General features: G+C 43.7%; 1 protein-coding gene across 1 annotated transcript in view; it reads left to right on the top strand.

The window, feature by feature from the left end:
- KCNQ1 (potassium voltage-gated channel subfamily Q member 1) overlaps nucleotides 1-12,223 on the top strand; it is a 379,050-nt gene that overhangs the window by 102,822 nt on the left and 264,005 nt on the right. The window contains exon 7 of the mRNA XM_068398668.1: nucleotides 11,919-12,029. Within this exon, the coding sequence (XP_068254769.1) occupies nucleotides 11,919-12,029 (111 nt within the window). The remainder of the gene's footprint in view (nucleotides 1-11,918; nucleotides 12,030-12,223) is intronic.

The following is a 12,223-nucleotide window of genomic DNA, read 5'->3' as shown; positions in this document are numbered from 1 at the left end:
TAGTGCGTGTGGTATAAATAATTCTGCCAGTGGCTGCATATCTGTATGCCTTTCAAAAGGCAAGTTTAATATTTGCAGGTAAAATACAAGTAACACGATGCATCTTTCAGCTCCCCAGTGCAAGTATTCAAAATTACGCTGCTTATGTTGTCCTTCGTGTCCAGACTTAGAGTCTTAAAGACCTAGTTTAGATTCTGGGCAATAAAAACAAGAATTAAAAAAAAAAAAATAAGATGTTAAATTTTCTCACCAAATCTGTCAAAGCTGACCACCTTCAGGGAATCTTATTGGCTCACTGTCTCTGGGTTTTTTTGTGAGTTTTTTCTCCTGTGCCTTCCCCCCATAAGCATTAAATTCAATCATGCCTCAGGCAGACTGACGGGAGCTCTCCTTTTGATATCCACTAAATGATACACAATTTCCAACCTTCACATCTGAACAAACATCCTTCAGGAAAACCATTATGTGGATTGTGCTAACAGCCTCTTTGATCATGAACACTATTTGCCACAAGCGATTATTGAATATTGCCGTGCATGGATATTACACTGTGCCCATTCCTTTGAATTGGTTTGAATTGGATCGAACAATGGTCTGCAAGTACCAGCTTTAGTTAGGAGTTTCTTTTTCCTTTAATTCATTGATATATGCTTTCTCACCAAGGACCAAATTCAACAAAACATTGATAAGTTTGCGTACTTCTAAGCATACATAAGACCATGTTCCTATTTAGCAAAGCCTATCAGTATGTGCTTAATGTAAATTGCAAGTCAAATTTGTGGGAAAGCTTTGCTGAAAAGTTGCAGGAAATACCACTTGAAACTACACGGGCATAGAACTTTTGCTAAATTAGAACAAATCTGATTTAATTTATAAACAGTTGAACATAAATATTGAAAAACTGCTACATAAAAGGGGTCTTCTGTTATTCAGAACCCTTCCCCCCCCCCCCCCCCCCTTTTAAATTAAAAAAGCTGTTGAGGACTGTACACTGACTTCAATGTTAGACTGAAGGAGGCACTTCATTTTCATTCCTTTTGTGGTTTACAAGTCAAGAATACCAACTATAGACCTGCTACATCCTTTTCTTTTTTTTTTCCTCCTAATTTTTGGGATGAAGTGTTTGGGTCTTTTTGGAGGGAGTTGGTTATTTTAAGAATTTTTGGAGCGGGGGTCAGAAGATGAAAGTGTTAGTATTTTTAAATGCTTTTTGCATGCAATATCTGCAATTTGCAACTGACTTCTCATCTCTGAGCCTTAACTCCATGAGCAGTTCCAGCTACATTTTTTCTCATTTAATAAAGGTCTGTGGGGTAGATGTGGAGAAACCTTTTAAGATTCTTACTTACAAAGTACATATGTAGATATTCTTACATCTGGAGAACACTCTTGGGACTTACTTTCTTAATTCCCAAATCTTTAAACCTTTATCAAAAGATATCAAGGAGCTAGGAAAAAAAATATATGTACAAGAATCCAGAAATTTTCAACAGTTGTCTCCCGTTTGCTGAAACAAAAGTAAAGTATTTCAAAATACAGACAATCTTCTATGTCAGGATCTAGAAAAAATAATTATAGTTAAGGAATTTAGCTTTCATTTAAATTTCAATAATTAACACAAATTGTACTCCTGTTGAAATGGGTCTGTAGGAGGCTGAAACTAACTTCGCTCTGATTTTTCTCTGTCATATGACTAGAATTACCCTCACAGGAAGATATTTTAAAACTTCCATCCTAAGATATTTGGCTACCTTGTATATGCTTAAGCATTCTTTTTTTCCCCTTGTTGTACCTAGGTAATGCTGTTTCTTTTCAATATAATTACTATATTTTGTGAAGTTTAGTATAGTACTAATAATGGAAAATAAGTAGCTGTAGAATTTCCATGAACAGTTCAGAAATGATAGTCAAACTATCTGCATATGTTGATAACTTTTCCCAACATTTCCTTCAATATCACACTGAGATGTAGAGGGCACTACTTCAACTGGCTGCTTTTTCTGATTATTTTTGTACAGAAATGGTCTGTTGAGCAAGGTCTAGATAAGAGAAACTCCTCTACTGTAGTTTGACCTAGATGTGCTCGAGTTCAACACTGGTGAGATCAAGTCCAAGAGACAGATCTGGAAGCAGTGTGACTGATGGTGGCCAGCAGACCTCCCACCCTTTCCCATTCATCTGATCAATAAGCAGAGAAGGGCTGGCATACTGCAGCCTCCCAAAGAAAGTGCATATCGCTGTACTGTAAAATCTAAACAACTGATGATGGATTAATTATCAGGCTAGGATACAAAGCTGCTGGATCTCCTATGAGTTTTATTGCTTGTGTCCATATATAACTGTACGTTTACTACTGAGTTCAGATCTAAAATTGTCTGTTCACTCCAAGTAAAAATGATCATAATAATGATCAAATGAAAAAAATGATCAAATTATCATCTTCCTGGGAGGTTTTAAGCCTTTTTTTTTGCTGGACGATGTTTTCCTAATTTAGTTAGCTTTGTGTTTTGGTAAGTGTGCTTGTAGGAGGAAGGGAAAAAAAAAAAAAAAGCTCAGATGACCCCAACACTTTGCCTATACCTTCACCAATAATGAACAGTTCTCCCTATTTTTATGCAAGTTTATGTCCTGTATCTTGTCATCCTTGAGAACTACTGCCAGGATGATTCAGGGAATGAACAGACTATTTTACAAGAGCGAGTGAAAACAGCTTTTATTTGTGAGGCTAAACACACTGAGAAGGGAGTTCAGTGGCCTTTGGAGCGTGCTGTGTTGCAGATGTGTGTACTGCAGCAATGAGGCAACACAAGAAGGGAGAGGGATAAGCCGAGACCATGAAACAGTGGAACAGAAAAACAAGGCTGGAAACGCATCTTTCAGAAATGAAGACAGAAACCTACAAGAACGTCAGTTACCATCACAAGCATGAGGTTCTGGAATAACCTCCCAATAGGAACAGTGAGGAGGAAAGCCAATTAATTTTCAAATGGAGTTGCATTTTTAAGAGTTAGTGAATGAGACGACATAATGTGGCTGACGTGAACTAGCCAGAAACTAGGAATAGCAACCAGAAAATCCCTTCAACCCTTGTATTCTTACTAACTTGGGTAAAGCTGCTGTAGTCCCTTTTTTCATTGCACAGAACTGACTTCGCAAATTTAGGTGAGCTCAATGCTCCAAATTAGTTTTCATCAGCTGTTCTTTTTAAAACTCTTCTAGTTTTATCTCTGAGGTCTCACAAATGGAGATGTTTAGTTTGGGCCACCATTTGATTAGGAGGTTTAGAGTGGCCAGTAATTTGGTCGGAACAGGTTGATGGCTGAAAATGATACCTTGAGGAGGAGGTATTAAACTAAGATCCAAGAGCGATGGCTAGGCAGCACTGAGGATCTATTATTTGAGAGACATGACACTGAAGTTAATATATTCTGTTCGTTGTGTTTGCAATTGGCTGTGTAGTTCCATTTCATTTCATAACCTAAGTTATTAGAAGTGTTTCAGTATCCTTCAGATGTGGTTGTGTCTCAGTTATGTACTTCAGGTGCATCAAGAATGATCGTGTGAGCCTGCGATGATAACTGTATTAAAATTACTTTGAAATTTTAAGAAGAAAAAGAATCAAAACGTCCCCTTTAAATGTTTGTAATGGTAGTGACCAGGAAGTCCTTTCTTCAGCTTTGGATTACATTTTTAATTCCAATGTTTCAAAACATTTGTGTCCTGTAGAACATAGTCTCTTAACTTGTTCATCTGAAGGATGTAACTTGAATCTCCTCAGAGTGCTGCAATGTACACAGAGGTGACTGGGAGCAGAAAGCAGAATTTCTGTTGCGTGAATCTGTCCTTATCACTAACATCCTTATATGCGCAAGGAAGAAAAATATTGTCATTTGGAAAAGAATTCAAAATACTGAAAGATCACTAGGGTTTTTTTTAGCTTTATACAGATCGCATACTTCACAGCAAAATAAGAGCATGGGTGTCTAATCTCTTTGCGCTTGTGCTGCGTGGATTTCAGCAACTTGGAAAGATTCTACTTTATATTCCACTTACATAGTGCGGTTGACTGAATAAGATGTCGAGCAGTAGAAAGGCTTCTAATGTGTGCATTACACTTAGGCGTACAGGAGTGCATTCAAACCATTTTGCAGTTTACTATATTTCAATTGCAAAGAAGTCAGGGAGCTGGTCGATATTTCTGGTTTATTGCTGGATGTTGTTCTTGGATTCGGCGGCAGCGGCGGCAGAGACTGAGGTTAGTGCGGGGAGAGATCGGGCCGTAGCGGGCGAGCGGTTTCCGTGCTCCGGGCCCCCCCGAGCAGCAGCCCGAGACCCGCCTGGACTCCGAAGTTCCTGGCAACGAATCAGGAGAGGAGAGGGCGTAGCCGGAGGCACCGCGGGAGATTTAAACGCGGTGAAACCATAACAAACAGCCAGTCGGCAGCGGCGGCAGAGACTGAGGTTAGTGCGGGGAGAGATCGGGCCGTAGCGGGCGAGCGGTTTCCGTGCTCTGGGCCCCCCCGAGCAGCAGCCCGAGACCCGCCTGGACCCGGAAGTTCCCGGCAACGAATCAGGAGAGGAGGGGGCGTAGCACCACCCCCTGTGATCGGGTGATAAAGAGCCTCTGGGTGGGCAGGGACTAGTCCCTGGCCAGAAGGGAGAGGGAGACTCAGCTGTGACTGGGTGTGTCCCGGGGCGGGGGAGGGCACAGCCCCAGGCGCGTGGCAGTTTGCGCAGCAGTTCTCGCAGGCAGGGCGGGCGAGCAAGGTAGGCGGGCAGGCAGGTATGGTTTCCACTCAGCCGGGCCCTAAGTCCCTTGCAGGTGCCAGAAAAGACATGGCAACCCAAACGAACCTGCCGCGGAAGCATGCGGAGGTGCAGGTGGCAGGCTGCAGGGAGTGCCAGAGCCTGGCCCTGGCACTCGAGGGTAACAGAGACCTCACCTGTGTGAGGTGCGAACAGGTCGACGACCTGATCTCCTTGGTGGCCCAGCTCAAGGAGGAGGTGGAAAGGTTAAGGAGTACAAGAGCATCCCAGGAAGAGGATGGCAGGCAGTGCTGTTCCCTGCCTGTCCTGGGGAAAACGGACGGGCCTAATGCTCCCCGGGTAGTGGAGGATCCTCTTCCTCCTCCACAAGGAGCAGGAAGAGACCTAGGGGATGGGGGGGAATGGAGGCAGGTCCCTGCTCGGGGTGGCAGGCGAATCCCATCCCGACCTTCCTCCCCTCCCCACGTCCCCCTGCAGAATAGGTATGAGGTGCTGGAGCCTGAGTGTCTTCCTGAGTGTCGGGAAGACACGAATCTAGGTGAAAGACCCTCTACGGGACTACGTGAACAGAAGCAACCAAGTAAGAGGGTTGCAACCAGCTCCAAAAAGGAGAAAAGAAAAGTAATTGTTATAGGCGACTCCCTGCTAAGGGGAACGGAGGGCCCCATATGCAGGCCAGACCCGACTCACAGGGAAGTCTGCTGCCTCCCTGGGGCTCCGGTAAAGGATGTTGCCAGGAGGATTCCTCAACTGGTGAGGCCCTCTGACTACTACCCACTATTAGTATTCCAGGTGGGTAGGGATGAGATTGAAGAGAGAAGTCCCAGGGCAATCAAAAGGGACTTCAGGGCCCTGGGGCGTTTGGTGAAGGGGGTAGGTGAGCAGGTGATATTCTCTTCAATTCCTTCAGTGTTAGGTGAAAATAGGGAAAAGACTATGAAAGTACAACAGATTAATATGTGGCTAAGAGACTGGTGCCGTAGGTGGGATTTTGTGTTTGTTGACCACGGGGCGGCTTTCGTGGCACCGGGCCTGCTTATGCCGGATGGGGAACAGCTGGATCAGAAGGGGAAAAGGGTTATGGCCCAGAAGTTGGCAGGACTGGTTAAAAGGTCTTTAAACTAGGTTCGATGGGGGAGGGGGATAAGACCAGGGCAGCCACAAATGAACCTAGGGGTGACAGGCCTGCATCGGGGGCAAGGCTGCTAGCCCAGCTGAAGTGCGTTTACACCAATGCACGCAGTATGGGCAACAAACAGGAAGAGCTAGAAGCCACTGTACAGCAGGAAGGTTATGATGTGGTTGCCATCACAGAAACGTGGTGGGATGACTCTCATGACTGGAGTGCAACTATGGATGGCTATAAGCTCTTTAAGAGGGACAGGCGAAGCAGGAGAGGCGGTGGGGTAGCGCTGTATGTTAGGGAGTGCTTGGACTGTGTCGAAATTGAGGAAGATGGTGAGGATGACAAGGTTGAATGTTTATGGGTGAAGATCAGGGGGAAGGTCAGCAGGGTGGACATTACAGTGGGAGTCTGTTATAGACCACCCAACCAGGATGAGCAGGCGGACGAGGTGTTTTACAAGCGGCTGTCAGAAGCCGCCCGGTCACCAGCCCTTGTATTCGTGGGCGACTTCAACTTGCCAGATGTCTGCTGGAAATACAACACGGCAGAGAGGAAGCAATCTAGGAGGTTCCTCGAACGTGTGGAGGACAGCTTCCTCATGCAAGTGGTAAATGAGCCCACTAGAGGAGGGGCCCTGCTTGACCTGTTGTTTGTGAACAGAGAAGGACTAGTGGGAGATGTGAGGGTCGGTGGCCGTCTTGGGAGTAGCGACCACGAAATGTTAGAGTTTTCGATAGTGGGGGAAGTAAGGAGGGGCAAGAGTAGAACTTCTGCCTTAGATTTCCGGCGGGCAGACTTTAGCCTATTTAAGAGGCTGGTGGACTGAGTCCCTTGGGAATTGGTCCTGGAGGGCAAAGGAGTCCAGGAAGGCTGGACATGCTTCAAAAGGGAATTGCTAAATATTCAGGAGCAGGCTGTCCCGGTGTGTAGGAAGACAAGCCGTCGGGGAAAAAGACCGGCCTGGTTAAACAGGGAACTTAGGCTAGAACTTAAGGAAAAAAAGAGAGCCTACTTGCTCTGGAAGAAGGGTCGGGTAACTTGGGAGGTCTATAGGGACGTGGCCAGGTCGTGTAGGGAGAAGATTAGAAGGGCCAAAGCTCAATTAGAGCTCGATTTGTCTGCTACAGTCAAAGACAACAAAAAAAGCTTTTACAAATACATCAACAGCAAAAGGAGGGTCAAGGAGAGTCTCCACCACTTGCTGAATAAGGAGGGTAGTGTAGTGTCAGGGGATGAGGAAAAGGCAGAGGTGCTCAATGCCTTCTTTGCCTTGGTCTTTAATGTCAAGATTGGTTGTCCTCAGGAGACTTGGCCCCCAGAGCCTGAAGTTAGGGACGGGGGACTGTGTGAACCTCCCATGATCCAGGAGGAGACGGTTAGTGACCTGCTGTGCCAGTTGGACACCCACAAGGCTATGGGCCCGGATGGGATTTACCCCAGAGTAATGAAGGAACTGGCAAATGAACTTGCCAAACCACTCTCTATTATCTACCAGCAGTCCTGGTTAACTGGAGAAGTTCCAGCTGACTGGAAATTAGCAAACGTAACGCCCATCTACAAGAAGGGTCGGAAGGACGATCCAGGGAACTATAGGCCTGTCAGCCTGACCTCGGTGCCAGGCAAAGTGATGGAACAGATCATCCTGAGTGCCATTACACGGCACATGCAGGACAATCGGGGCATCGGGGCCAGCCAACATGGATTCATGAAAGGCAGGTCCTGCCTCGACAACCTGGTCTCCTTCTACGACAAAGTGACCCGCTTAGTAGATGAGGGCAGGGCTGTGGATGTAGTCTATCTAGACTTCAGTAAAGGCATTCGACACTGTCTCCCACAGCATCCTCCTGGACAAACCTGGCTGCCCGGGGCTTGGATGGGTGACTCTTAAATGGGTTAAAAACTGGCTGGATGGCCGAACCCAGAGAGTGGTGGTGAATGGGGCAAAGTCCAACTGGTGGCCGGTCACTAGCAGTGTTCCCCAGGGCTCAGTTCTGGGGCCGGTGCTGTTCAGTATCTTTATAGATGATCTAGACGTAGGGATTGAGTGCACCCTCAGTAAATTTGCAGATGACACCAAGCTGTGTGGGAGTGTCGATCTGCTGGAGGGTAGGAAGGCCCTACAGAGGGATCTGGACAGGTTAGATAGATGGGCCGAGACCAACGGCATGAGGTTCAACAAGAACAAGTGCCGGGTCGTACACTTCAGCCACAACAACCCCATGCAGCTCTACAGGCTGGGGGAAGAGTGGTTAGAAAGCGGCCCGGCGGAAAGAGACCTGGGGGTGCTGATCGACAGCCGGCTAAACATGAGCCAGCAGTGTGCCCAGGTGGCCAAGAAGGCCAATGGCATCCTGGCCTCTATTAGGAATAGTGTAGCCAGCCGGTCTAGGGAAAGTGATCGTCCCTCTGTACTCGGCACTGGTGAGGCCGCATCTTGAGTACTGTGTCCAGTTCTGGGCCCCGCACTTCAAGAAAGATGTTGAGGTGTTGGAGCGAGTGCAGAGGAGGGCGACCAAGCTGGTGAAGGGTCTGGAGGGTCTGTCCTACGAGGAACGGCTGAGGGAGCTGGGGTTGTTTAGCCTGGAGAAGAGGAGGCTCAGAGGTGACCTTATTGAAGTCTACAACTACCTGAAGGGAGGTTGTAGTGAAGTGGGAGTTGGCCTCTTCTCCCCGGCAACTAGCAATAGGACAAGAGGGCACAGCCTCAAGCTTCGCCAGGGGAGGTTCAGGTTGGACATCAGGAAGAATTTCTTTACAGAAAGGGTTATTAGACATTGGAATGGGCTGCCCAGGGAGGTGGTGGAGTCACCATCTCTGGATGTGTTTAAGAGAAGATTGGACATGGCACTTAGAGCCATGGTCTAGTTGACATGGTGGTGTAAGGGCAATGGTTGGACTCGATGATCCCTGAGGTCTCTTCCAACCTGGTTGATTCTGTGATTCTGTGATTCCTTGATTTAATCAAGATGAGTATGTGAGTGGGTTGGAAAATTCTGAGTGGTATTAGGTATGCAAAACAATACCTAGTGCAATTGGTTGTGAAGTCACAGGCTACAAATTTAGAACAAAGTACTTAAGGTATTTTCTGTAAGGTGACTTTCCATTATTGCTTTAATGCTTGGGCTTTTTAATCTTCTAGCATGTCTTTCCTCCCTCAGTCCTGTGATGTCTGCCTCTCTGATACTTCTGAATTATGTGTTCTTGTATTTTGTAGCTGTTTAGTAGCCAAGTTTTTGCAAGGCACGCAGCAAGGATTTCATCAACAGACCATTGTTACTCATCTGATCAGTTGTGCATGTGCTCACTTAGCCTGATAGCCTTGAATAAAATCCATTCCCTATTCAGTGCTGGTGAAGATTACTATTTCTTCTTGCTCTGTGGATTTTTGCTTCGTATTTCCTCCTTTGGACTATTGATACATATTTAATAGGAACAAGATTAGTCTTGATACCAAAGCCTGTGTTGGTGTACATCAGATCAAAGTTCTGAAACAGTCAATGGATGAATGTGATTTTGTTCCTAATTAAAACAATTAGTTTTCCATGCTGCTTTGCAATGAAAATTTAATGTGTGAGCTCTTGTATCAATTTAATTTCATTATGCCGACATATTTACTATGTTAGAGTAGAAGTTGAGTCAGTATTTCCATTATAAGATCCTATTTTACAACTGTAAAATTAGTATTGTGCTCTTCAGGGGGTTATAATCTGGCTGTAAAAATTCATTTAGGGCAGAAACTTGGCATGTAAGGTTTCAACAGCATATATCTTGGGGAAAAAAGAAAATGTAATTTTGGAATACAGTGCATTTGTAGATTAATTAGAGTTTTGAGGGCAGAGAAAAATGTTAACTTGAACACACACTTTGATTTGCAACTAGATTTCAAAAATGTTTCTTTAAAAAACTCCCAAATGAACAGCAAGGAAAATACTTTTATTGTGTCACTGATGCTTCATATAGACCAGTTCAGAAGGGTTGGGCAGGGTGGTGGTGGCAAAGTGAAGACAAATACTTCTTAGTTGTGTATGAATTTTTCTTCAGTTATACTTCAGTCAGCTCAAAAGCACCTGTGTCTTTTCACATTTGTAATTAATCTATATATTGAAACATGATGTTAGGATTATAACACAGAATAGTTGATAAAACTTTTCAATGACAAGGATTTGTAAATCTTTTTTTAAAAAATCAGGCATAAACCACTATCTTATCTCATAATCTTTTATGTAAGATGGTATTGGAGGCCATCACTTTTCCCATAATTATATTTCCTTTTTTTATAACATATTTTTTGAACAGAAAATTGTAATTAGAATTTAGGATTTTTTTTTTTAAACTGACCCTCTTATGTAGGTAGGGAGATAGTCATCTCTTCAGGTCCTCATCTGGCACTGAATGAAGGTGGTATTTCAACAATAATTTCAGGAATACAGGCAAAGGTACTGGGGTGCTTAACTCACCTTACTAATTCTTAAAATACTTTCGTAGGATAGGAAACAGTTTTGTAAATAAGCAGCATTTTAAAAACTTGTATTAGAAATTAAATGCTAATACTGGAATGTTTTGAGTATCAGTAACTTGCAAAAAACTTGTAACATCACTACTTCAAGCAGCTAGAGCTGTCCCTTTGTCGTGTGTTTGACAGACACGTAATGATGTTGCTTTGAAGGTGGACAGTTTGAGTACGGATGGTTTGTTTCCTGTGCTTCTGAGGTACAGCTCAGTCACAGCTTACATCCACAGGATTTCCCTCTTGTGTCTCATCTTTTAGTAGGAATGGACAATTACTAAAGTGGCCAACAGCCACACTTTTCCTGAAGCACTTGTCATGACCTTTTATTTCCCCAAACCCAGGTTCTTCATCCCCTTAACAAACATCTGGCCTCTACAAATCTGCCCTTCCCTTCTCTCCTCCCCTAGAGATGTTGCCCTGGGCATTGCCTGCATTTCTGCTGCTGCTGGGTAGTATGCATTTCAGCAGACAGGTGAAACTACAGGACAAAATGGGGATGGCCTGTGTATATTATTGTCTGGCACTAACATCCTCTGTGTCCTGGGCAACTGAAGCCCATACTGTCAGAATAAAATTTGAACAGACAGCAATTGGGGTGTAATTCAACTGCTTGAGAGCTTCATGTGGTTTCACATGCTCTGATTTGGTTAGCCTTCCTCAAAGTCACATACAAAAATATCTCTAATTTCCAAATTCAGAAATAGCATGTGACATAGGTGAATTTAAATTGCTCTCAGATGCCAAATGTATCCTTCTACTTCAAACAAATCCATTCTTTCCTTGAGCTCATGCAAATAATGACTTATTAGGCCTCATTATTCTACATAACCATGGTGGTAATCTTTACTTCAGTGTTTTGAAACCCAAACTCAACAGATGTTTCCTGCATGTGTGCATTAAATTATCTGTTCTTGATCTTGAGGTATTATGTGAATTAATGATTCATTAGACTACATTTTCAGGATCTGTTGCTGCATGGAAATTTTTCAGCTTCTTTTACTATTTATACCAATATTATTCTCTAGAATACTTCATGCCTGACCCCGGTCTTAGTCCATGGTTACAGTATATATACATATACTCTTTCTATGCAACAGCCCTGTAATACTCTCAGCAAACATGTCCTGCCCATAAAGAAAATCAGCAATTCAGAACTGTTGGCAGCCTCCCCCTAAGGAAAGTGCATGACGTGGGCAGGCAGCCCATATCCCAGTAATTTCATATCCTGTAAAGTTGCCTCAGCCATGAAGACCTAAATTAATGGTTTTACTTTACAAGATTTTAAACATGTATTTTATAATAATTAAATTTCCTATACCTTTTTCCATCTATTATAGATGGGGAAGCAAACCCGGAGAGGAGAGTTACCTTCATTAATGTCACACAGACTATCACTGGGAGAGTTAGGAATGCAACTAATGTTTCTTTAAAATAAATAAAAGAGGAAGAAAGAACAACAACCCAAAACTGACACATTAATACTTGCTGTAATGCTCTATGTATTTCTCTTTACAGGTGACTGTTACAACTATTGGCTATGGGGATAAAGTGCCTCAAACCTGGATAGGAAAGACCATTGCATCTTGTTTTTCAGTATTTGCAATTTCATTTTTTGCACTACCTGCGGTAGGTTCTCTTTTACTTTTGCTGGCAATTTGGTGTCAACTCATTAGTTGTCAGAGGAAACTTTTGTTATTGATTCTTTAACCTTTCATTTAACCTGATGTTATGAAAGCTTTGTATTCAACTTTTACATGGTAGTTTAAATATATGTAGCTTGTAGAAGCAAAAGAGCTTCTATAAGTAGCTAAAAAAAGAAA

This window comes from Nyctibius grandis, chromosome 4 (assembly GCF_013368605.1).
Source record: "Nyctibius grandis isolate bNycGra1 chromosome 4, bNycGra1.pri, whole genome shotgun sequence".
In the NCBI taxonomy this organism is placed as follows: Eukaryota; Metazoa; Chordata; class Aves; order Nyctibiiformes; family Nyctibiidae; genus Nyctibius; species Nyctibius grandis.
The sequence above is the reverse complement of the archived record's forward strand: the minus strand, read 5'-3'. Positions and strand labels throughout refer to the sequence as shown.